We start from the raw sequence: 25,530 nt of genomic DNA, 5'->3' as shown, positions 1-25,530 counted from the left end.
CCCAATGTGTAACTCTGCTGATGAGTGTATTTCCATATTGCTTAAAAGCTGGCTGCGGACTTGCATTAATATGATACATGCCTCTGTGCCTTTACCTTCTTTTGTCACACGTGAGCTCTACTCTGTGCTTCTGAGGGCTGAAGCCACTCTCTTACAAAATGAGTAACAGCACCTGTGCGCTCTTAACTTACTCTTTGGGCATGCATTTTGTTTAGTGTCTTCAAATACCATCATGTCATGGTTTTGCCTGACTTTGCGTTGCATTGCAGGTTGTCCTCAGGATATCGTGTTATACTGTTGCAGGAATGCCTCTAAAAAGAGCGTGTAACAGCAGTATGTGGGTGTCTGTAGCAGCAGGGAGTTACGGTGCTGTAATGCCGGATGTTAAACCATATCACATGCCGCTTCCCATCCTTTCCGGTCTGATACAAGCTCCGAATAATGATGGGTGGCTTTTCTTTTCTTCTTTTGCAGAAGTCAGAGGGCCACACCTCTCCCACATGATGGACAGCCAAATGAAATGTCTCAGGCTCCAGTGCTTATTTCCTGCGCTGACCAGTGAAGCTCCACTTTATTGTAAAACATTGTGCTTTACCTAATATCCTAGCCTTGTCTTTACCAAGGGAAGCTAGTCAGTCCATATGATGGAAACTATAGACTGCAAGCAAGCGTTTATTGCTCTGAGTGGCCCAGAATTCACTGGAAGTCAGACGTTAGCAACTTGGGCCAGGTCCTCAAATCGGATCCAGTATGTAGGAGGGTGATATTAATTGTCTATTAATGAACAGAAATGGTATGATCCCAGAGCTTGCTTTCTATTGAAGGCTTTTAAACAGTAAATAGGTGGTTGGTGTGAAAAAGGCTGCCTTTACTGTAAGCTCACACAGCATCTCTTTTACCAACCAGAGAGTACGGCAACTAGTTTCGTATAATACCTAGTTATTCTAAATTAAAATGAAAAAAAAAAACAACAACAAAAACACTGACGCACTGCACTAGTTATTATTAGATATTCTTAGTCATTTTTGTACATGAAGATTTAAGTTCTAAGATGGTTTATATTAATAGGTTATGCCTACATTTATATTGTAGAATGAATTTAAAACCTGTTCCAGAGAACTCAAGGCAGCCTGGACAGATGTACCATTGTTAGCGGTGTTTGGGCAGCCATGTGGTCCAGATGTTCTGCACTTTTATATTTGCCACCAGAGTGGTAGAGTTTACTGGCAAAAATTCTGACAGGCTATGTTTGGGTTTGTTTCTTTTTAATTTAGCTTTGAATAACCAGGATGATGTGCATTAGAAAAAGGAGTGGTGTATGGAAAAGAAAATACTGCAGATAATTGACATGCCTTGGAGGGTTCCTTTATTTTTGCATAGATATCTGAGCGACTTGGTGAAACTTTCCTGTAAACAAAGAGTACTGCAAATGCGTTTTTCAAAAGTGACCTTAGTATTATTTCACCGTTCTGAAAAACCTAAAACCGTGACTTTTCAATATACATTTACACCAATACACATACCTTTTACATTTTACAGACACTGGCATTGTTGTAGTTACTATGCACAGTCCAGATCAGCTTCAGAGTTTGCGTAAAGGGCCAATTACAGTTTGTTTTGGTAAAGTGGGAAGTTGTACACAGGTAAACTACAAATGAAGAGTAACGTTTGACTGAATTCAGACTACCAAACAGATCCATCTGCCAGTTTCTGTCTTTGCTTATGTTGAATTTTTGTGTTTTGCTCTCATAAATACATCCCAAAAGCAGGCCAAGTGTATCACTTGACCTGTCATCTTCGCTATCGTGACTTACACTATTGTATAACCAAGCATTGATTCCTACCAACAGATGCAAAACGATCACTAGTAATTGATCTAAAGCTACAAATTCAACAGGGTACTTCTTCTATAGCACAAGATGTTTCCCTACTTTTTGCATTGTAGCACAACAATTTACCAAATTGGACTCCAGCAATAATTTTCTATTAGTCTTCGTCATACCGGCTGAACTTTTGATAGTATTAGATTGAGTTTGAAGTTCTTTGAATTAAGTCTTTAAATGATGCGAGTTTACATCATTCTATCAGGCATTCTTATTTATACTTGACTGAATTGATAATGTGTTTTGGGGTTATTTTGTAACTAATTTGATGTAATAGCCATATGGACAGTAACTCTATTAATGCTTGCTAGGTTTAGCCTTTCATTGTTGTAGTTAAGTGAAAGTCTTTGGTTCAGTGTCGGGAAACAATATACAACATACCACGCGAGTTGTAACGAAGGATTAAAGGTCTGACAAAAGGCAGGGAGCTGGGGAAGTGTCACTGAAACAGCACCATCGAGGATGCATGTGTTGGAAGAAGGGAACAGCAACAAAAGAACAACATTTACAAGCCAATGAGTCAGTGAAAAGGCTTTTTAAAAATTCAGGTGAATATATGACTAAGAGCCCCTGGAATGCCATTGCAGCCTGTGGCAGTATTTTTAATAAGATTTTATTAAAGTTTTATAAGTTATTTTAACAAGACAGAAAAAACCTAAAAGACTTAAAACTGTTGGGTCACAGCAAGGTGGCTGTTGGTGTTTTGGACCACTTTATAATTAGCTGAAATCCAAATATGTTACAGTGCAGGCCGTTCACGTTGACAATGGTACTAACTTATTTCTCTAGAAACCTTTAGAGTAGATATATTTTTGTCAAAGCACCCCATCCTTCCTCGATTTAAATTTCAATATTGTTCCTGAAGATATTTCTGTATATTAATGGTACCTTTTTTAAAAGAAACAGAAAATTACTTTTTTCTATATGAATTAATATCTTACTTGATCTGCTTTTCCTTGACTTTCCCTTAGAGAGGGGGTAGGGTTGGGTCAGTTTACTGGATATGACTGTTTTCAGATACTTATAAACCTTTTTGTAGATATGCTTAATTTTTAAGCGATTAGGCACTGAGAGTAGCAGAAATCCTGCAAAGCTTTATAGTTCACTAGGCATTTGCCTTTGTTGGTTCTCTGAGTGATGTCTTGATTTTAGTAGCTAGAATTTTCCCTGAATCTACTAGAAGGGGTATCAGTATTTTCAGGTAACAAAGTCTGTTAGCACAACAAAAATTTCAGACCAATATCTTACTGTATTGGGGTTGGGTTTTTTCCTTGTTTGTTTTGTTTTAATTTTTATTAATTTCAGCTGCTTTCATTTTGGAAGATCTTATTGCTATTGTGTGTACTTCAGTATACCAGCAAACACTGTTACCCGTTAACACATTGTCCACAAATGCCTCTAGAGAAGAAATTGTTGCACCTTATGTATATCTCAAGCAAACCAAAATATGATGCTTTTCTGCTTTGTTTATTCTGAATATGTTGTATCATACTTTACTGAACCCATTTTAACTTAGCTAAAGCTATCAATATTTATGCATTTCACCTTATTTTCTGGATCTGAACCTGTGTATAAATCTTTCTTTAAAAAAAAAGAAAAGCATTTACCGTAGTCGTCCTCTGTGAGTTATCCATGGGAGGGGGGAATCTTGTCTCAAGTGTAAAATGCAGTACTGTCCCAGTTTTCCTTGGCTTTTATTTATTTAGTGATCTTTGATATTTCATACTTAGTTTTGAGGTATACTAAATGCATTGTCGTAGCCGAAGCTACAGGTCTAAGCAGCTGGGAGAAAATTACTGTAATGTCTTCTTACTTGTTCTAGTACTGTATACAAATATGGGAAAAATGTTCTGCAGAACATTTGAGATGCAGATTCTTATCCCCACAGTAGGTTTTTTTCCAGATATTAGACCAAATCAGTCAAAACGCGATGATCTTAAAGGATTTTGTGATTCTAAAAACATCTATGGAGATTACTTTAATGCTCTGCTTATGGCAGTAACTACCCCTTGAATGTGCTGTGATTTCAGAAATAGAATATATTTATTTAATATGACTGAATGCTCTTTTATACTAATACAATATCCCAAAGTCATGAGCAAGAGACTTCTTGGTAGTTTGGGTGTCTATTTTATAGCATTGGTGCATGACTTTTGAAATTAAAGTGATAAGCGTTGTTGGAAAGGAGCACAGGAACAAGGGACTGGTAGAAGCGTGTGAACTTGTGGTGTTTAAATTCCAGCTTTGGTCTTTATTATTTGGGTGAAAGCTGCCTTTGTAGCACGAGGCTGTAGCACGACTGCATCCCGCAGTCTGTATCAAGTAGAAGCCCAAGAGAGTTGTAACTCACATCAGAACAAGGGAATGCCTTACAGTTTGGATGCTTTCTCTTGGAACAGGATATTAGATTGAAGCAGTTTTAATTTCCACTGCCTGTTCAGCTACTGTACGGATACTGAACAGACCGAAGGCAACGGTTGTAGTTGTGGGACAGCTAAGAAAGGATGAAAGGAAAGCTGGCCTTTGTTCTCAGTATGGCAAAGTTATGGCAACAAAGGGGAATTATGAAAAAAGATAGATGTATATATATATGTGTGTGTGTGTGCATGTGTGCGTGTGCGCCTGGGTGTGTACATTCTGCAAAAAAAAAAAATGTAGGAAAAAACAAAAACATGATGGGTCTGCAAGAGACTATAATGTATGTTGACCCTTTGAGTGCACTCCCTTTTTTTGAATGCTGAGTCTAATATGGCTACCTCTCCTAAAAGACTACTTTCGTTAACTTCCATTTGCATTCAAGCTTGATCGTGTAATCTTTTCAGCCATTGGTACCATTTGTATATCACTGTGTGCTTTACTTTGCAAGAGCAACATTTATATAGCGCAGGCGACGTAAAGGCTGAATATACAGTGGTAGCCAAACTATGTTGTTGGAGCATTTTTGTTTAACCTCTGCCATAGTCATATGGGTTGCAGGACGTGGGCCCTCTAGCTCTAGTTGGTTCAGTGAAATCGGTTTCTATAACAGCAGAAAATGCAGTGCTCACGGGGTGGTGGACTTCAGATACTGCCAGAGGTGACGCAGTAAGCCAAGTGCTGCTCTTGAAACTTGTTCTGGAGTTTACGTTTGCAATCCTGATTTCGCAAGGAAACGTAACTGTGCAACTCGTGTGTTGTATATCATACGTTATCCATTAGATGCCGTTTGTTTGCCGTGCTTGTTTGATAGATCGTAGAGCTCCTAGGTATCTTTGCCATGTTTTGTAACACTTGTGGCATTCTCCCTACCTTGTACATACTGTGGAACTTTCACCTACAGCTGCCAGGATGCCGAGGCACTTCAGGACACTGAGCGCCATGAACGAGTGCGTTTAGTCTGTGAAAGAGTTACTTGCCTCCTCCCCTGAATTCCCCAATAAAAAGGCACAGTGAGGTTTATGCTCTCACCTAAGTACTATTATAGTCACTTATATACTCAGTATTTTCTACTGAATTGAGAACTTTGAAGAAGCTTATGAGATGGACGTGTATTTTATGTTCCCCCACTAATTCTTCTAAGGCAGAAATCTAGGAGGACTTGACATGAGATCTCCGCTCAGCAACACACCTAAGCTTACACTGAAAACCATCCTTACTTATGGGGCAGCATTGTTGTTTGCACTGTGACAGTGCAGGAGCCCCGATTATGGACCACTACGCTCTTGGAGTTAAGCTTGGGCTTGTGTGATGTTCCTGGGGGAGGCACATCATTGTGACCTAGGGCCTTCATTGACATGGAATCTTAAAAACGACTGCAAATAGCTTAACATTTATTGAGTTCTTCCAGATAATTGTATTGTAGTTTCTGGATCTTAACTGTTACTGTGTACCAGCAGACCCACGCTGTACTCTACTGGGAAAAAACACACATGTACAGGCTAACTAGGCTTCCAAATGTAATGGTCTAATCTACTTTTTTCACCCCTGCAACAGAAACCTTATTTTCTCCCACACACTGCTACACTTTAATCAGTGGTTGGGGCTTTGAAGGTGACAAAAGGAAGAGTGTCATATATGTACGTGTGTCTGCGTGTATGTATACATATACATACACACACACACACACACAGGACGGCAGTGATTTGCAACATGTTCTCTGTACAGAAGTGTTCCCGTGTTAGGTCAATAAAATAACGTGAGATTTCTCAGATGATAGTTTTCCAACTTTCTTGCTAGATTTCAGTCTCTTTCCTTCACATTACACCATAAGGTGTGATCTTCAAAAATCACACCTGAGAAAAACCCACAGATCCTGCTGACCTGGATGCTACGAAAACCTTCTTTCTCAGCAGTGCTTGCTTTTAATAACCAGTATCTGTTGACAGTTTTAACACAACGGATTTGCTATGATCTTTCTTCCTAGGGCCCGATCCTTCAACTTTTATTCTCACACATAATTCCACAGAATTTTGACCCAGTATTTGGCTTTATTCTCTCCAAAGCTTCATGTAAACATGCCTTACAAGAGTTCGTCTCCATCAATCGTATAACAAAGCTACTGCCTTCTTAGCTGTGTGTAGTTGGAAGTCAATAAGCACATTTCTAGAATGTCGTACTTTCTTCAAAAACCTATAATTTGATATTTTTAAGTGCACATGTTAAGTCATGTGTATAACATGCTAAAGTACATTAAACTGTGATAATGAAACTGAATAAAATATTTAATAAAATATTTGAAATATTTGAAAAGGACCTTCAAATAGATTTCTTTATGTTCATTCTATTTTGGTTATCTAGTGTGTGCCTGTAAACAGTTTCCCATTTAAACCTAATGATTGCAAATAAATGCTATTCAAACAGAGCTTCTTTGATACTTCACCTGCTTTACTATCAAATGATTGTTTATTTGAACATATGGCTGAGTTAGCAGTATTTGCAAAATTTGGTTTTAGCTACAGCATGAATTTGTTGGCTTTTTTAACACTTAAAAAGAAACAAGCTCATTTTCCACCTGAAAACGGAAGATGCCAAAACCCAGAGATGGATCCTCAGAGCTGTAAGCTGTAGTTTCCTGTCAGACCATCCATTCAACTTCTGCACAATGGCTGTAAAGATGTTGCATGCTTTGCAAAGAACTTCTGCCCATTTGTTCTTGCTTACACATGTCTACAACGGGAGCTTCCATTTTATTTTTAAAAACTTCTGGTTCAGCACTGTTGACATTGTTGGAAAGATCCATAGACCCATGCAAGTGCTCCAGAATTCAATGGATTTATATTGGCATAAAGCTGGAGACTGTGGGACAGAGAGAGCCAGGACTCGGTGCCATTGGGCTGTGGGAGAAAAGTTTGCCTTTTCTCCTGAGCTTTCCAGGTATCCCCTTTGTGTTTCTGGATTTTGTCGTCTTTGCACGGTTGGGAAGCTCATTTATAGTTCACACAAATGTAAGAGGAGTCGTCTCACATGAAGTTGTTTTTGGTCTTTGGACGCTAAGAGAACTTATTCAAAAATGGATTCTCTTTTCGAAATAAGTAGCCAGTGTCATCAACGTTTGAACTTAAAGGTCCCCACTACTTTGGAAACTTATTTAAACCAGGACTGTGTTCTGCCCATGTATTTTACCCTCCTGAGGCTTGAAAATTAGACCGTTGGGGATCTTGTCTTTTCCTGCCCTTGCGTGCCTGAAGCCTCCTCGTATTTTTCTGATCACAGAAGACCCAAGTACAGACTTGGTAGTAAAAGTCAGTAGATACCAGTTGTTCACATGGGAGCAGAACTCCTGTGTCTGAGTGAGAAGTAGCAGAAGGGAAGCCTTTAGTTTTGAGGGTTTTTTTTAACTATGTGCCATTTACTCAGGGAAGAAGAAATGTATGCAATCTTGCACTGCCTTTACTGGGTACGTATCAGTATGTCTGCAAAGAAACACCAGGAATGGAAGAGCTTCAACATTAAAGGCCATGTAAAGGTCGTACGTGGGGAAGGTGGAGAAAAGCTCTGATTCAGTGAGCAAACAAAGCTGGAAGAAATCTTGTTATGAAATTTATATTTTCTTGTTATAGTATGCCCAGTCAGGGACATTGAAGTCACTATTCTGGTTTTTTTGATTACCAAATTACCTTAAAACAGTCATCTTCATTCCTTGAACTCCTGTCTTTTTTCATCTGCTCTCATTCTGTTCTTCCAACAAAACACCTGCTGAATCCAACTAACTCTCGGTGCATCTAGGTCTGGTTTGTTACCCAGCTCTCACTCACGTTGCTTCTTGCAGCCGCATTGCATTACGCTGACACTCTCTTAACTGTCAGGTAAGACACTTCCACGAATACTTCTGGAAAAACACAGGGTGGAACGGCATCATCCCCCTAAAGTGCACCACACTTCTGCCAGGTGCTCAGACATTCTCCCCTTGGTACCATTTGTTGGGTTCTTTTCATTGTTCATCCCCGAGGTTTTTAACATGCAGCTAACCCTGCTTCCAAACCCTTTTTTTATTCCCCCCCTACAGTGTGTGACAACATAAAGCAAGACGCAAAGTCTACTTGAGCATACCATAACCATGTTATAGTTCATGAAGCTGTCGATTCTTCAGTAGGACACTAGCACTTTGTAACAAAATATGAGACGCGTTCCTATATCTGCTGCAAAATTCTATTTTGTTTTGTTTTCAGAAATAAAACCTGTAAGATGTAACGCCTACCATCTATTCAGTGTCAGCTTCTTTTTGTGGACTGTTCTTCGCACAGAAACAGTAAGAAATTGAGGTCTAATATAGTTGTGTTTAAAATGTATTCTAGATTTCAGCTAGGCTTCCCTTAGTTACTTTCTGATAGGAGGTGATAACATTAGATCTTCAGCAGAAGTAAGCGAGCACAAGATGTAGCTGTCTCGCCCCCAGCTGAAACTCCAATTGAAAATCCAGCCTATATAAAGTGACACAAAAACTTTATTCCATGTAGAGCAGCACTTCAGCCTATTTGTCAGCCCATAAAACAAGAGGAACTAGTTAAAATAGTCCCAGAAATCAAACCAGTTGAGTTAGAGTGTCAGGCTTAGTACCAAAGTGTAATTTTCTGAGTGCAGTCACCTGGTACTTTAACCCATTCTATGGCTTTGCTTATTGCTTTTGTTACCTTTGTTCTTAGATACGGAGAAGTAATGTTGAGAATGTCAGGTGCATTTATTACAGTTTGCACACTAAGAGAAGGCTGTGTTGCCATCATACAAAATCCAGTTTAAGGAAAAAAAAAGGGAGGGGGAGGAGAAATAAATTGAGTGCTCAGGGGATGTCCTTCTGATCCAAAAGTAAGTAGTATTTGGAGTACATCTTAAATATATGGCCCACTGAAGGCTTCCCAGACGTGGCAGGCCATCAGGCTGCAGTCAGATCAATCTGAGCATCAGTTTCCTTCCTTCCGCGGTCTGGGTGGGTTCCCTAAATACACAGTCAACACCTAGAGTTATGGTTTCCTTTCAGGCTTTCCTAGTATGACAAATCTTGATTTGTGTATGTTCTCATGAGTGAGATTCTTAAAATGATACTGCTGCTGGAGGATTTAAAACTCAGCAGCATGTTGCCAAAAGTTTCAAGGTCTAGTATCTCAGATACCAACCTCAGAAAGTTTACCATAATGGGATTTCTGTTCTAATTGCGGCTCTCTAAATGCTGCTGTCTTATCACTGTAGTTTATTAAAACATCTTACCATCTTTTCAGGAGTTAAGGAGAATTTGGTAGTCATATAGTCCCAATCCGTCAGTAGTTTAAGATTTTTTTTTTTGGTGTCGGTGTCCAGTAATACTGACTGAGATGTTCTATCTGGTTTGGTCCTTGCTGGCTCAGTCAAACACCCATTCTTGTCCATGGGTGAGCATTATCAGGACTCCCAGTTGCAGCATTTGTCACAAAGCAGGGCTCTGGCAGAGGGAGGCTCTTTCGCCAAAAGCCTCCTGGCCTCTCCCCTTCAGGACAGCAAAGTGTTTCTGTGCTACAGCAGCTTTGTCCATGCAGCTGGGCACTTTGCCCACAGCTGCTCAGATATATATATATATGTTTAAAACAAAACAAAACAAAACAAAACACACCTCGCTGGGAACTTGACAGTAGAGACAGATCTTCATGAATTTCCAGGTTTTGGTAGGCGATAGTTTGCATGAGGGGTCTAATGTGTCTTCTGTCAGAGCAGCTATGTAAATTGTGTGCAGAGATTGACAGGTTACTGCAACAGAGCTGGGTTTCCTGTTGTTTCGGAGAGCAGTGTTTTATAATGGAAGTAAGGTGGCAGGGAAATTACCATCGCAGCAGATGGACTATTTCCTTGTCTTCAGAAGATTCCTATTTCAAGAGCGAGGTTTGCCAACCGGTCTAAAAAAAGAGGAGAAATTGCAGTTCTAGTCTGTGGCTTGGAATGGATGCCGTGTTTTACTTCAGTGACCGTGGTGGTAACTTTTCAGTCGGAAGTAATATGTGAGCTGCTCGAGGTGTGATGCAGTTTTAAACCATCCCATTCACCTCTAAATGACAGACGTATTTGGCGCATGGCAAAGGTGTTGCCAACAGGTGCTTCCCTGCATGTACGCCATAAATAATACTAAGTGTTTATCATCATTTCAATAGGTGACGGAGAAAATTCTTCCTGCTGTATTTCAAGAAAATAGATTGTGCTTGGCTGGCACAAGGCATAGTTTTACCCCATAAAGTAACAGAGAGAAGCACTCACTGTGTGACTGTTTAATCTCGGTACATCATTTTTTTCAAAACATCTTTACCAGTAACTATCTGTAGTGTACCATATTTAGGATATAGTTCATTCAGCTTTGGGGTCTCTGAAAGTGAAGATAACTACTTAATTCTCGTGCAGAAATCCACACCAGCAGGGAATCTCTTAGGGATGAAGGGTTGATGAAGGATGCTGGATGCAAATGCTAGACCTCGTAAGATGTGTGAGATACCAGAGGTACGGTTGCAGACTGAGGAGCCAGCCTGTTGGCAGGTATCGGCACAGGTTGACAGTGTGATTGTGCTGACTTGCACGAGGGGAAAACAAAAGAGCCTGTGGTTTACGCGTCAGGACGGCTGTATTCTAAACCCATTTGATTCACTGAGTCCAACGCGTTGTCGTCCGGCACCGTGTGCTCTTGCCAGAGGGCGGCTGAGGGTTGCTGGGGCGGGAGGTTCCCTTGCTGTGCTGCTGCTGGTCCTCGGCATTCGCTGCTCAGTGGCTTTCTGCAGCTCCGCGTTTTTAACCTACAGCTGGGTGTGGAGACAGTCGCAGGCTCCTAGATCAGCCGTAGTGATACTTGGTACAATCGCGTCGCCCACTGACGGGCGCAGCAGCCCCGGTGTAGATCTAAGGCAGTAAAGTAGTAACCGGTGGTTCCCGAGCACCTCCGGGATTGTCTCCTTGGGGTGGCCCAGGGCAGCTGCTGCCTGCTTCGGAGGAAGGACAGGCTGTGGGTTTTACGGTGGCAGCACTGGCAAGCCTGATCTGGGACGGGGCTCTCTGAACAGCAGAAACAGAGGATGTTCGTAAAAAGTCGTTACGATAAGCAAAGCAGATTTTTACTCGGTCACATCTGTACACACATAACAAGAGGATCCATTTGGTCTTTTATGGCTTTTATACAAAAGCTGCCTGGAATACACGGTGTTTGCTGCCACGAGCTCTGACATGGCAGCTGCACTGCTCATGCAGCGTGCACTGTGCACTTGGTTATTTATGAACGAGTGAGGGGGAAAGAATATTTATTTTTTACAGATTTCTCTATCTACCAGATGGCAAAATGTACCTGACATACCTTGGTCACCGGGTGGTTAGAAGAACAGTAATCTCCATGTTATCTGTAGGGCTGGGTCCTTATTTTAGCATTTTCAAACAGCCGCATTTTTAAAATGACTGATTTGTGAGTTGTACGCGGGATGTTTCATGTGTGAGAACCATGAAAACACCATAATGCGTAAGAGTCAATATAAAAGCAGTAGGTTTGTGTTCACAGGCTGATAATCTGCAGCTCCTTTGAAAAACCTAGATAAAAAATAAATGTGCTCTTCCACCTTGGCAAAGTGATTCTGTAATTGCCAGTCAAGGGCTACCAGCAGGGATTTAAAAGCATCTTTAATAATGAAATAAAAATATCTGGGCTTTTAGACCATTCGGAAAATACTCCAACTGCTTTGTGGGATGAGTAATTTTTTACTAGTTTTGATTAATAAAACCACAAATACAGTTAGCTTGACAATCCTCAAATAAATAGAAGACGGTGGATGTCATTTTTTAGATGCCACGCGTTCCCTCAGACCTCGATGGGAGTCCCTTGGCAGCACCGGCCCGTCGCAGTTGGTGGCGCTTGCGGGAGGACGTGGTGGCATGTCTGGAATGTGCAGCTGCCTTCAGCACCAAACCACCCTCCCGTAAATCTCAGCCGTTGGAAATCCATTGCCATCTAGGTAGAAGGGTCATAAAAGCTGTTTAAAAGTAAGAACTGGTTGGGTTTTGTCACTTTTGTCAAATCTACTGTCCAACTGAAAGTGCTTTTTATTTGATAGAGACAAAACGTCTTCTCTGTATGGTTTTGTTCACGTTGCTGGAAGTTGGGAATGTCAAGCTTTGCTTAGAAATTTCTCACCTTCCTTTTCAGTCATCTCTCCTCTCTCTGCTCGAGCAGCTAAAAACATGATGGACATCAGTAGCAAAACGTCCCGCTGATTTTCATTAGGATGGGCAGCGTCCCACACCTTCCCGAGCTACTGCACAACTCTGAAAAGCCCACAGAGAGTATTTTTTTAAGTAGTGGTATTTTAACAGCAATTTCCCCCAATTTTGTCTGTGCATCAAGCGCAGCTTCTGCAAAAAGATAGGCACGAGGAGGTGGGATCCTCCAGCAAAGTAGGTGGAGCAGCAAAGCTGGGCTCCTCAGCCCAAGCAGCGCCGGTGTTGGGAACCCGGCAGGCTTTTGAAATATGATAAATTATTTCCTTCTCCTAATAGTCTGTTGTTGAGAATAGATTCGTAGTTTATGAGGATTTGGCCTGGTTCATTTTTTGGTGCGTGGCTTGTTAGACCAACTAATGTAGCTTGAAGTCACATGCTTCTTTTTTAAAAACAAACCCAGCCCCCCTTCAGCACTGCATTTTAGACCTGCAACGTTTGTGTTAACGCATACTGAGCCTTAACTTGCAAAATAAAACTCTTACCATGTTTCTAAATTTCTTTCTTAGAGGGGAAAAAGAGTCCCTGGACAATTAAATTCCCTTTCTCCGTAATTACTGAAGAAACCTTCAGATCAAATAAATGTAATACCGGCTTTTCCGGTTACCTTGCCCACGTAGCCTCGCCTAAGCCGAGAGGTGCGTGTGGGGGAATCCTGCGGGATCAGGACCATCATTGCTTTCCCACCGGAGCAGGCACCCCGGCCACGGGGAAGCGCGGTGCAGCTGCCCCACTGCATCCGAAGGGATGGGATGGGGATGCCCCGGCGGAAGGGTGTGGAGAAATCCCCTCAGCGCCCGTGGCAGAAAGCGGCAGTCGGAGCTGCATCTGCAGGATGCACGCATCGAAGTGTCGTAGGCTTGTTGCTCTGCATGTCAGTAAAATGGGGCTTTTAATTTCCGCATCTTTCGCCTGCTGCTGTTGGAAGGCTGTCCTAGGCACTTTGCGTGACAGAGCTTGTGTCGGGCGAGCAGTTCTCTCTGGTTTTGAGTTGTTACGGTGGAAGATTTCACGGTGGCTGTAGCAGCTCTGGGTACTTGCCATTGTGATCTCCGGCCGTCTCCTTGGAATACGGTGGTGGTGGTTGTCCCAAGCCACTGTGCGCATGGAGTTACTGCTGATGCAAAGACTTTTTTATCCTCGTAGTATTGTTACTGGGCATTGATTTCATCAAGAAACATGAATTCAGGAAGGACGCCACAGATTTTCATTAATTAAATAAAATGTGTCTTTTTTTTCACCCCTGTGAAATTCATTAATTGGGGGGAAAATAATGCAGCGTGCAGACAAGCCTATAGGAAAGGCCAGCGTCTCCATAAATCAAATTCTGCATTGTCTGCATGCGTTCCTACGGTGAGGGCAGGTCAGCGAGCTGCTCAAGGAACTCTCCACTGCCGACATGGTAAACGGACGGATTCCCGCGGCCGTCCATAGGTGAGCGTGGCAGACCGGTGCTTCCGCTGCCGCTGTTCATTCGCTTCCTCTCCTGCCTTGTAGGTTGATTGCTCTTCATGTGGTTATATTAATTGCGCAGCGTAAGCCAGCCGAGAGGAGCTCGGTGCGCGAGGTCAGCTTCGGGCAGTCGCGTTAGGTGGAATGCAACGCCGCAAATCATCGTCGCAGAAGTGTTGGTATTTCCTAATGGCGTTTCATCTCGACGTTTGTGCGTGCCTGCTTAAAATGTCCCAGGCTCCTAGCTTGGCTGGTTTTCCTTTTTTTTTTTTCTTTTCTGAGGCAGAGTCGTGTTTGATGTAAACCGGGTAATTCTTTGTGCTACTTGTAGCAGATTTTAAAAACCAGCTGCTCTTTAAAGCCGCGCAAGCTATTGGCAAGAACCGGCAGAGAATATTTAAAAGACGCAGTGATTCTTGTCAACGTGGTTTTTTCTTGCTCATTACCAACTTGCCAACAGTTCAGTCAACATTTTTCAAGATGACAAAAGGCTGAAAGAAAACTCTTTGTGGCAGCTTCTGCAATGTTCAGGTGAACATTTCTCCACGTTCTTCTTGGCTTGCTGCTCCCCAGGTTTGTTTTTTTCAGGGGGAGTATAAGAGTAGACAGGCTTTTGATGCTTTGTGAGGAAGATGTTGGCCGTCTCTTAATAGGATGTCTGAAGAGCTTGTGTGTGCTCCTGGACAAACAGCAAGCCAAAGCAGAAAAGCGAGCAGCCAGTCAGGATATTAAACACATCCCGGGTCCCGGCGGGATGAGATGTTGACAGTGTTTACTTGGCGCAGAGTCACAGGGACAAAAGGGACTTGGAGACGTCAGCTAGAGAGTTTCTCTGCCCTAAGACAGGTTAAGCTATACTTAGCACATGCCTGACGGGGGGGTGTTGAACCTGACCTTAAAAGCCTTTAATAGTGGAGGCTCGACCATTTCCACATGCGGTTTTTGCCAGTGCTTGACTATCTTTACGTTTTGAGGGTGGCTTATTCCCGCAGTGCCTGAGTACAAGATTTTAGGGTATGGGAGAAAAAGACGGTGTCCTCAAAAGATGTTAGACAGAGAAGCATTTTAGCTGTTTTTACAAATGCAGCCTTAGAAATAATGATCAGATAAAATCTGAGACGAGATTTTCAAGGAGCGCCAGCCCAACTTCATTGCTAGCCACAGGACTCCTCCACGCCTTTGAAAATCTCTTCCTTCAAATGGCTTGTCAGGGTGACGGTTAATAGCCATACCAGAGAGGTTCAAAAAGACCTTTCTCTTCTATGCTGTGTTTTCTATCTAGCAGTTGCCTTTAATTTTTTTTTTTTTACAGAGTTCTGTCAGTAAAAAAACAGAAACCAAAACCAAAAAAAAAAAACCAAAACCAAGCCCAAAACAACTCAGCTTGCCAGCTTTTTCCTGGGTACCCTTTTCAGACACTTCGAGTCCATCGTTAAAGCCATATTGCAAGGAGGAAACCAAAGGCGAACAGCATCCATTTCATTAGGCAGCGCTTGTGCCAGCCGTGCCGAGAGGCTGGTGAGCCGGCGGGCGCCAGAGCCTGCCCTCGCCCCGCGGCCACCCTCTCTCAGCTGCTGCCAGGCTTGGAAATGAGCGTTTTCCTGGCTGTCCTCTGGCAGGATGCTGCTGGCGAGGCATCGCCTGCACTTGCAGCGAGGTCCCTGCCTAGTGTCCGATCCAGCTTCTCCCCGGGAGACGTGGGAAAAGCTGCCTGCGGTGATGTCAGCCGTGCAGGGAACAGGACATCCCTGGGTCTCTGCTTTGGGATGGGGACCCACGGCTGTACCTGCGATACTGTCTCCAGCTCTAAACCCAGGACTAGTGGAACAATTTTGAAACAGTTAGGAGACTAAGGGAGCAAGTGCAGTGTGTTGGCAAGAGCGGTGCGCTCACGAGCCGACGGTGCACTGATTTAGCCAGGGAGATGCTGAGGAGTCGCGGGGGGACAGACTGTGCTTTTCTCCATGCCGAGTACCCAACACCAGGAGTGGGCATTCAACAGGGATGCAGAGGAGAGAGCACATCCCTCGAGCAAGGGGTGCCATTGCCTTCACTTTCTGCCTGTGCCGGGCTGTTGGAAGCTCCCAGCCTGCGCTCCCGGTCGCTGTGCCTGGCACCAGGGCAGGGTTTCGCCGTGCTCAGCAGAAGCTGTAGGCTTGCGGGAATGGGTTGGCAAAACCTCTTCCACACTAACGATCCAGGCACGGGGCAAATGTCATGTTGGCGTGCTGCCGGGACCCGGCCCCAGCTCCCACCAGCCCTGTTCTGCATGGCACCATGCAGCTCGGAGGCAACGGCAAAGTCTCCTGGCTCTGGCGGTGAGCGACGTTAGCACCTTCTGCAGTGCGTGGCAGCCCCTTGCCAGCCCCACACTGCCGTGGCAGGGGCCAGCGACACCAACGAGAGCTGCACGGGGCGCTGGGGTGGTGCCCAGCACCTGTCGTGCACGTCCTTGGCTTTGCAACCCCAAGAAGAAACAGCAGCGAGTGGTGGCAGAGGTGGCCCTGCAGGCGCTGCCGGAGGCGTGCAGAGCCCATCAGTGGCCATTGTGGCCCCGAGGCCCCCTTTAAGCTGCTTTACGTGGTGGTACAGACCCGGGCACTGACACCCAGGGAGACACAGCAAGGAAAAGCAAGGACTGAGTGCTGTATTAAGAGCTAATATAAGTGAATCCACAGGCAGGACACAAAGCAGAGGCCCTAGTAACACCGGCCTCCTACAGGAACTTGTTCCAGGTGTCGCCTGGCCCAATTCTGGCATGGGCATGGCAAGGAGCAGATGGGTGAGGGACCCAAGTCTGTTTGATTCCAGTAAGAGCCTTTGACAAAAACCAGTGCAACTGCGTACAGACCAGAGGCTGACTTTCTAAGGGCGGTATCTCCACAGAGAATCGGCTACGGTAGTTGGCAATCTCGGAGTGTTGAGAGAAAAAGCATTTTATGGCGAAAAATGAAACGGGTGCAGCGGAGCAGGTCAGGAAATGCAATTTCCTCAACAACCTTGTGAGCGGGAGAAACGGCACTTTTATAAAAGGGGAAACGAGGTGTGTGGAAGGGATGAACTGATTTTGTCTAAGCCCAGTAATCACCCCAGCAAGGATGGCGGTAGGAATTTTTGACTTCTAGTTTTACACACAAACTATGAAATACAGCGGATGCCTGTCAAACTGCACTTCAGTTGCAAATTAACCAATATGTTCAGCAGTCCCTGGCTTTTACCATTGATATAATCTTCAGAGATGCCTGGAGAAGGAAGGGTGTTTTCCTCCGCGTTTCACAGTTTCTCTCCCTCTCCAATAGGCTCTTAATCCCTCGTGCTCCCCCTGATTTCCTAACTCCTGCTCAGCCCTAGCAGCCCTACCCAGGATAAGCAAAAACAGGTTGCGGTGGTGTCAAAAGTGACAAAAAAGTCTGCGCTTTGCAGCGGATCAACCTGAGCCTGACTTCCAAATTACACCCGTTTCCTCAGTAGTCAAAAAAACAGAAGAGCAGCCAGTAAAGGTGAATCTTTAGTTGATTTTATATCCGACGTATATGCTTTTCTCTTAAAATGTGCCCTTTCTTTTCTTCTTCACAGCATAGCGGGGCGCTGCTCCTATTTTCCCCGCTGTTGAGTATCAGCGTGTGCTTTGAGTCCTGTAGTGCTGAAGAGGAATTACTAACAGAACTGAGAAATTACACTAATCCTCTAACCCTTGTAGGCACAAAATTCTTACCAAAATATATATATATAAAAAAAAAAAAAAAAAAAAAAGGAGCATTTTGCTTCTGCTGTGCTTGCACGCGCATCTGCAGAACAGCCAGGGTGAAGCAAGGCCCCGACTTGTAAGTGAGATGAAGCAGTGCTCTGTGGAGATGCAGGGACTGAGGTGACTGAGTTTTGGACAGCCTCCACACGCAGTGGCTTTCCCAATATAGGCAGAAGAATTTACGTCGTGCACCGTACAGGTCAGCTTCTAGCTTGTGCGTGTGCCTCTCTTCTTACGGTACTTACCTGCATGCTCAGTTTGGGCGCCTGGATGAGACAGAGGAGGATACCTGCGGCTTGGGGAGCCAAGGTTGCTCCTGAGGTCACTCTGAAATACCTGTCAGGAATTTTCTAGCTTTCCTGATTTGTAAGCAGAGAGGCAGAGGGTAATGCTGGGTTCGGCGAGGATGAGTTTGCCTGGCAAAGCGCTAATGATAGGTGTGCTTTTAAATACAGTCCACCCTTCGTTCTCTAATAACTGCAGATACCTCCTGTTCCATCAGGGCATCATTCTTTAAAATACCCATTTTTAAGCTCCCCTGCCAAAACGTCAGGGTTATAATGGGAAACAAGTTATTTATGGCCACACGCTCCTTGCTACATGTTTTGTGCTGTACTCAAAATGACGGCTTCTGTCGGGGGGGTGTTGTACGCTGTTGGTCGGGTGTCGGTGCTGGTACTGGAGGTTGTTTCTGCCTGTGTGGGGCCGGGGGTGCCAGGGGAGCAGGGCCCTCTCTCCCACTGGTGGGACCGTGACAAGTCACACGGGCCGGATCCCGGCTCGGCAGGTCGCCAGGAAAGGTTGCATGCAGGCTGTGGGGGACACCCGGGTGCCTGTGAAAATGGAGCTGAAGCCAGAAACATCCTTCCCACCCCCCCAGCCGTCCCGCTGATGGGGTTTTCTGCCCGAGTGGGAGACCCCCACGCTTGCGCTGCTGTGTGTCAGGTCGTCCCTGGGTCTGAGCCACTTAGGAGCCATCCTTCATGCAACCCCAGCTCCTCACCACCAGGGTGGTACCCCAAGTAGAATAACTGTGTTTCAGGGTGTCATCGCTGATATGGGAAGAGGCTTCTAGAAACCCTTATGGCAGGGAACATGTTAAGTGACGCCTGCGTCGTGGACAAAAGTGATGTAGGACCTCAGGATCAGCAAAGCCTGGGGAGGGTTGGGCTGAGAGCAGAACGGCATCACTTACAAAGGGGGCCTTGTCCCTCGATCCTTGTTTCTAATGAAAAATCCCATTGGAAGAGTTGCTGGCCATCTGCACGTGCATTCTCCCGCTTCGCCTTTGCGAGGGGACCCCAAGATGCAAGCAGCGAGCAGGCTAGAATCAGGTGGCCACAAAAGGCATCCCTTGGTCTCGCTGGGTCCTAAACGGTGTCCCCAGCAAACGTCTCTCCCTCCCCTGTCCCCTGCTCCGTGGCTTGGGCTCGGCTCTCAGGCAGCAGCAGCGATGGGCGGCGCTCTGCTGCCTGCCTGCTGGCGGGAGCAGGAGGCCAAAATAGCCCATCTGGACATTCTGGCCCAAAATGCGTTTAAAGCATTTCCTCAAATAGTTGTTTTTAATTTTACTAAGTCATACTTAGTAGCTCTCAGGACACTGGCTGTGGAAGAGGGAAGGGTTATGCCCTAAAAGTGAAATAGGATGGATGGATGGATGGATGGATGGATGGATGGATGGGTGGGTGGATGCTGTGTGAAGGACTGCTGAGAGTTTGGTGTGGGGTGAGAGGCATCACATCTTCCTTAGAGAGAGGAGCCCTTGCAACGTGGTTTGAGCAGCGTGGGGTGGGGGGGGTTGGCAGGGGAAGCACTTTGACTGAGAAATGTTCTTTTAGATTAAACAACAAAACTCTGCATGCACGTACAGACTAGTTCTTCATAATGCGTCCAGGCTTTGACAGTGTACTGCGGCATTATTGCTATTTATAATCAACAATTACTAACACTATAATCCAGTAAACTTAGTGGTAGCAATTACAGCAACATAAATAGCAATCCAGATGACTAAAGGCGTTGCTGTCAATGCGGACGGCAGCTACAGAAAAAAAATCTGGAGGGAAGATATCGGAAGTTGATGTGCGAGCTTGGGTCTGCTAGTCTTTTATATACCATTTTTAATATACTTCCTGAAATGAAGCTTCAGAAAGGTACACTGCCTCTTTAAAATTAGTCTAGGAACTACAGGTAGTTCACATTATTTTTAAAATAATAAATCTCTATATATATCTATATTAAAATATATATGTATACATAAGTTGGCTAGCCTGCCTTGTGGAAAGGCTGCAGCTAAACTAAGTCTGAGCTAATATTGTATTACCATGGTCTTCTGGTTTGTAGATAGCCCTTCCTTATTAGATGAGGTTCTGTTCTTGCTCCACAGAAGGTGCCTGTGTATATAACTCCTTTGTATTGCTTTCTGCAGAGTCCCTTATATATTTCTTACTACTAATGCTGTGTAGAAAAGGAAATCCAGAGATTTTACTACTGATAATTAACCATATAATGGCCATTAGCAAAATAAAGATTTAGTTGTTTGGGAAACAGATTATTTATATTGTGTATGGTTTATTGCCTGATAACTTGTTTGGTGACTGGATATTCTTTTCCTTCTCCTGGTCCTTTTCTGCTTTTTCCAGCTATGGTGTTTACTCCTCACTTTGATTATCTAGCAGGCAATAAAGTATATTGTATGTTTTGAAGCCGAGCGGTGTGCTTCTTAATTGTCCATTAAGGGGGAGTCAGTGTCGGTGGGAGCTGGACGGTGGAGGACCTCTCTGGCAGGAGGACAGTTCTCCAGCCACAGAATCACAGAATGGCAGGGGTTGGAAGGGACCTCTGGAGATATCTAGTCCAACCCCCCTGCCAGAGCAGGGTCACCTAGAGCAGGTTGCACAGGAACGCGTCCAGGCGGGTTTGGAATGTCTCCAGAGACGGAGACTCCACCACCTCTCTGGGCAGCCTGTGACAGTGCTCTGCCACCCTCAAAGTAAAGAAGCTCCTCCTCATGTTTAGGTGGAACTTCCTGTGCTCAAGACAGAAAACTGGCGTTTCCTACTGAAAGAGAAGGAGCTGCAACTGGGAGCAGTCATAGCCTCGCTTCCTAGCCATCCCTAAGGACAGGAGGAGCCCATGTGGACACAGAAGAATTACTGCATATCTTCTAATTTCACACAACAACCCTTTTTACTTCCCCAGTGTGGACAGCGGGGGGCAGTGGCAGGTACGGTCACTGTCACTGGCAGCTTCTGGCCAGTGCCCCAGCTGTGCCGGGTATTTACCCGGAGGTATGGAGATAGGCAGAGCTCAGGGCACAGGCCAGGCTCGTGTCCGTGGCCTGGCAAGGAACCTCCGGGTCACTTCGTGCTTTTCTGCAGATGAGGGGATGCACCATCCATCCCCAGCAGCTGCACACCCACACAGGCAGCGTGTGCCGAAACACGTCTCCCGGGAACACGCTCACGCACATGGCGAACGGCCCCACCTTACCTGGTCTGCTTGTCTGGGGTTTTATTGCTCTGCTTTTGTTTTGGTTTTAGTGGGGAGCTAAGTTCTGCCTGGCGATTCCTCTCCCTCCTGACACCCGTGGCCTTTTTTTTTTTTTTTTCTGCATTTCTAAGATGTCACTCCCAGAAGCGACTAGTGGGGAGGGTGCCAGGTGCTGCCTTGGCAGGAGAAGCCTGTCCTTCTCCACCCCCTTCCCTTCCTCTTCCTCAGCCGTCGCTGCTCAGAGGTGGCTTGTCACCTCCTGGGAGGGACACACAGACAGAGACACACAGAGACACACACACGCAGCATCACCTTGCCCTCCTCTCAGCAGAAGACGGCAGCCTTAGCACAGCACGGTGGGGGGCTGCAATTGGGTCGCTCACCTGACAAAGCTGGTCCCTCTCCTGGAGCTGGGATGTGGGCACGTGGCCCCCCTCCCGTGTGGCAGGTCAGGGAGGACGGGGTGGAAGAGGGCAAAGCCACTTCCCGCCAAATCTCATAAGAAATTAACAGATTTGGCACCCGGGGAGATGAAGCTGCTAAAACATTGAGCCTTCGCCGGTCAATGCGATTTCCTGGGGTTTATTTTTCCCCATTCCACCCTGAAGCCAAAGGTTTGAAATGGTGGCACTGCCCGTGCAGCAAAGCTTCCCAAAAAGCAGTAAAAGGAAAAAAAACAAAAACTCCCTCATTTGTAAGTCAAATGGAATTTTTTCGCTTCAGCGCTGACATTCACTTATTTTGCTAGTTTTTGTGTGGGCGAATGTGTGTGTGTGTGTGTGTGTGTGTGTGTGTATTTCATGCACGTACGCAAGGAGGGACAGCGAAAAAGCCTGAGTCCGTACGCCTGCGCACGGCTCTGGTCCCTGCACCTCAAGGTAGGTTTTTTTTTTGGAGGGGGACGCAAACAAAGGCTGCCGCAGCCCCCATCCCCAGTGTCCGGCCAGGCAGCGATGCAGGGACCCATGTGCAAGGAGCTACTGCCCTCCAAGGAGGGATGGAGCGCCCTTAAGGGTGCCAAAAAGGGCCCCAAAGGCGCCCTTGCTGTCACACAAGGACACTGGGGAGCCAGCCCCACGGCTGCCGGCAGGGGGGGCGGAGAGGCTCCTCACCACTACGTGTTCGAGGTGGGGATGCTGGGGCGAGGAGGGCACCTCTTCATTTTATGTGGTCGCAGTGAAAGGGCTCAGCAAGTCAAAAAAATTATTTACTGCTCATTTTCGAGCAGTCCTTTCCTCATTTAGAAGCAGGAATACAACACGACCCCTTGAACAGCACCTGCAGTTTGGTCCCCTACCGTTGGCGCAACTCCTGCTGGGAACAAAAGTGATTTTTCATGTTAATAAAAGTATACAGGGGATTATTCAACTTGTTTCGATGTCAACAGAGAAGATGAACAAGAGACTCACATGCGGGAAATGCCTGGCTTCATCTTGCTGTTCTTGCTGCATCATGGCGGGGGAAAACAGGAATAAAAGCTGCTTCCATGTTCTAAGCAGTGGTGCTTCTCCCTTGGACCTAAATCACAGCTCTTACGTCCTCAGGTGCCCGTGCCAGGACTTGGCCTTACCCGCACATCCCACCTGGAGACATCAGTTGGTAACATAGGCGGCAGCAAAGCTGGCGGCTCTGGGTGGGTACAACAGCCCACACCACCTATATTCAGCAAACAGCGAGTGCTGGAGTAAAACCTCAGTTACGAAGCATATTTTTTTTCTATACAAGTGTCTATATACTTTTTTTTTTTCCTTTTTAAAATTGCTTATTATGGCATATTTATGATTGACGGTATTATGATTTTTTTCCATGGTACAAATTGAATCTGACACAGGCTTTTTTGCCAGCACAAGTTAGATGTCAGAAGAGAAGGGTCGCTGCAGGTACTGGGGGAGGTTAACGCCTTCCTCTCTGGATTAGCCCACCTGGCAGTCACAGGGAGCGTTTCGTACAAATAAAATGAACCTTGTGTTCGTGCTGGGCCTTATGTCCTCAGAGGGAACGGCGGGCAAGCGATGCTCCCAGGTTTGTGGAGGGAAGGCTTGGGTGCCCTCCAGGCTCCTGCAGGAGCTGTGGTTTGGCAAACCCCACGTCTGCAGCCACGGGCCGGCGCAGTTCTCTGGTTTGAGTGTTTCACCATTTGGCGAACGCTTCGAACCAGCTGGCCAAAATGAAGGACTTGCACCCCGCCCCCGGCGGACTAAGGAGCACTTCAAAGTCGGACAAAAGTCTCTGTGGATATACTTGGTTTGGGTGAAAGCAGAGCAGGCCGGAGAATGACCAGTCCCTTGGCTGTACCAACCCATGGGCTTGGGGACCAGTTTTGGTTATGGGCTCAGTGGTCTCGGGACGCGTGTCTGGCAGGATTAGGGGAAGGTATCTTTAATTAAACCAGCTAGTTTAGGGGGGAAAAACTCTTTCAGCCTGCAAGCCCTGGGGCTCAGTTGTGTGAGCATCGTTGCAGCTCATGGTTTCCCACCCCATCACAGAGGGGCCGGCTGCGACAAGACCCTTGAGCCAGGTGCCTGCTTTCTGAGCCATGGCCGTGCCGGACAGGCCCCCTTTGAGCAGCAAAAACCTCCCAGGGTGGTTGATGGTGAAACGCTTGCACCAGCCACGTTTCTCCTCCCTGATCGAAGGTCACTACCAGCACCAGGAGCTCGTTTTCTGTCACTGCAATGTTTATGGAAACGGCTGCTGCTGGGATGGGAACACCGGCACTCAGGTTCCCAAGGCAAATCCCTTAAACCACACTCCTTGCGACAGGCAGTGCCAGGAGGCTATGAACGTGTGCTCCCCCCCAGCCACCAATCTGATCTTTATCAACAACCACCTGTGGTGGCCACCACCCCATGATGTGGGTGCATCTAGTTGTGATAGTGGCATCCGGGGCTCAACGGGTTTTCGGGGAGACAGATAACAACACAATAGCCAAGGGCAAACTTGAGCAATGCTGGTACTGCAGTTGATAAGCAAATATGACTATAGGTCAATCATCTTGACCCCATAAACAGTGAAGAGCCCAAGAGCCCTGTGAGCTCTCCTGCACGGCAGCGGGCTGCACGACAGCATCTCCCCTTGAGTAGAGATGCCCGCTCAAGGTGACTTCTTGAGATTCAGACATTCCTTGCCACAACACATCCTCAGGAAGTGATTAATAGCATGCTAAACTTTGAAATCTTAGCTAAGCAATATAAAGGATTGATTGTGCATCTATAATCCTTTAGACATAAACCGTTGCCCAAGTCTGGGGCAAGGACTGGATCCAGCCACACCCAGACTCCTCTCTGACAATTTTAGAAACCAAGGGGGGTCCCTTCTGAACCTCATGATTCAACGGCAGGGTCTCCCTGACAGCTCTGTCTGACCCTGTCCTCCATGCAGTAAATAACCAAGTGTGCCTCGCCATCTCAAACCTTGTTAAAACACTGTCGCGTTTGCCATCAAACCTTGTTAAATCCCCATTTTATATCAAGAAATTTACTGCTGCTTCTCTCTCCGAGTGAAGGGCATCCCTCCATCCGTGACAGAGGATGCAGCCGGCTTCCGTGCGCCGCCCCGGCACCACGGGGATGTTTTGGTGTGTGTGGCTGCCAGCACGGGGCCGGGCAGCAGCCCACGCCCACACCATGCAAGTGCTGCCTTGCGTCAATCTTACTTGTCCTGCCAAAAGCGAACGGCTTCCTTGTCATCTGATAACCAACGGGAAGCTTTGGTTGTGGGTCATGGAGCAGCAGTGATAACCTCTGATTTAAAAATTAAATAAAAAAAATAAAGCTACGCACTGCAAGCCATTTGGGGCAGAAATCCTCCTCCTCCTCCTCCACCTTACTGCATCTCATCAGCTTCCAATGGTTGGTTTAGATAGATTTGAGGGCACACTTGGGCTGGCACCTTAATTGCTTGTCTTAAGGACCTAAGTCTTTAATTAAAAGCCTGATATTACAAGGCATGGAGAGGAATCCTAAGGGGCAGCACAGCTCATGGATGTAAAATCTTAACAAAAGCGCTCCACCTTTCCTGGTTTGAATTTCTCCCTAGCTAAATAAAAATGGATTTTGTTCATTAATATTTCTCGCTCCTTAAACTTTCTTGAGCTTTCTATGCTGCAAATGGTTTATATATAGTCTGCTTTTCTCCTGATGGCACACCATGAGATTTAAAATACCATGGACACTTGGGAACGGAAATTTACCAGGAAACTTCCTGAAATTCTGTTTTGTTCAGATAGAATTGGGGAAGGGGAAACCAAACGCAAATATTGCCAGTGCCAGCCAT

The 25,530-nt window shown here is 45.7% G+C and overlaps 1 protein-coding gene across 28 annotated transcripts in view; it reads left to right on the top strand.

Moving 5' to 3' along the window:
* BBX (BBX high mobility group box domain containing) overlaps positions 1–20,468 on the top strand; it is a 165,508-nt gene extending 145,040 nt beyond the window's left edge. For all 28 annotated transcript variants that reach the window (XM_054190752.1, XM_054190586.1, XM_054190761.1 and 25 more), the window contains one exon: positions 475–20,468. In XM_054190752.1, coding sequence (XP_054046727.1) covers positions 475–562 — 88 coding nt within the window. In that variant the 3' untranslated portion in view covers positions 563–20,468. The remainder of the gene's footprint in view (positions 1–474) is intronic.
* Positions 20,469–25,530: the final 5,062 nt, after the last annotated feature.

Source organism: Rissa tridactyla, chromosome 1 (genome assembly GCF_028500815.1).
Source record: "Rissa tridactyla isolate bRisTri1 chromosome 1, bRisTri1.patW.cur.20221130, whole genome shotgun sequence".
NCBI lineage: Eukaryota > Metazoa > Chordata > Aves > Charadriiformes > Laridae > Rissa > Rissa tridactyla.
Note: the sequence above shows the minus strand (reverse complement) of the source record. Positions and strands in the feature narration are given on the sequence as shown.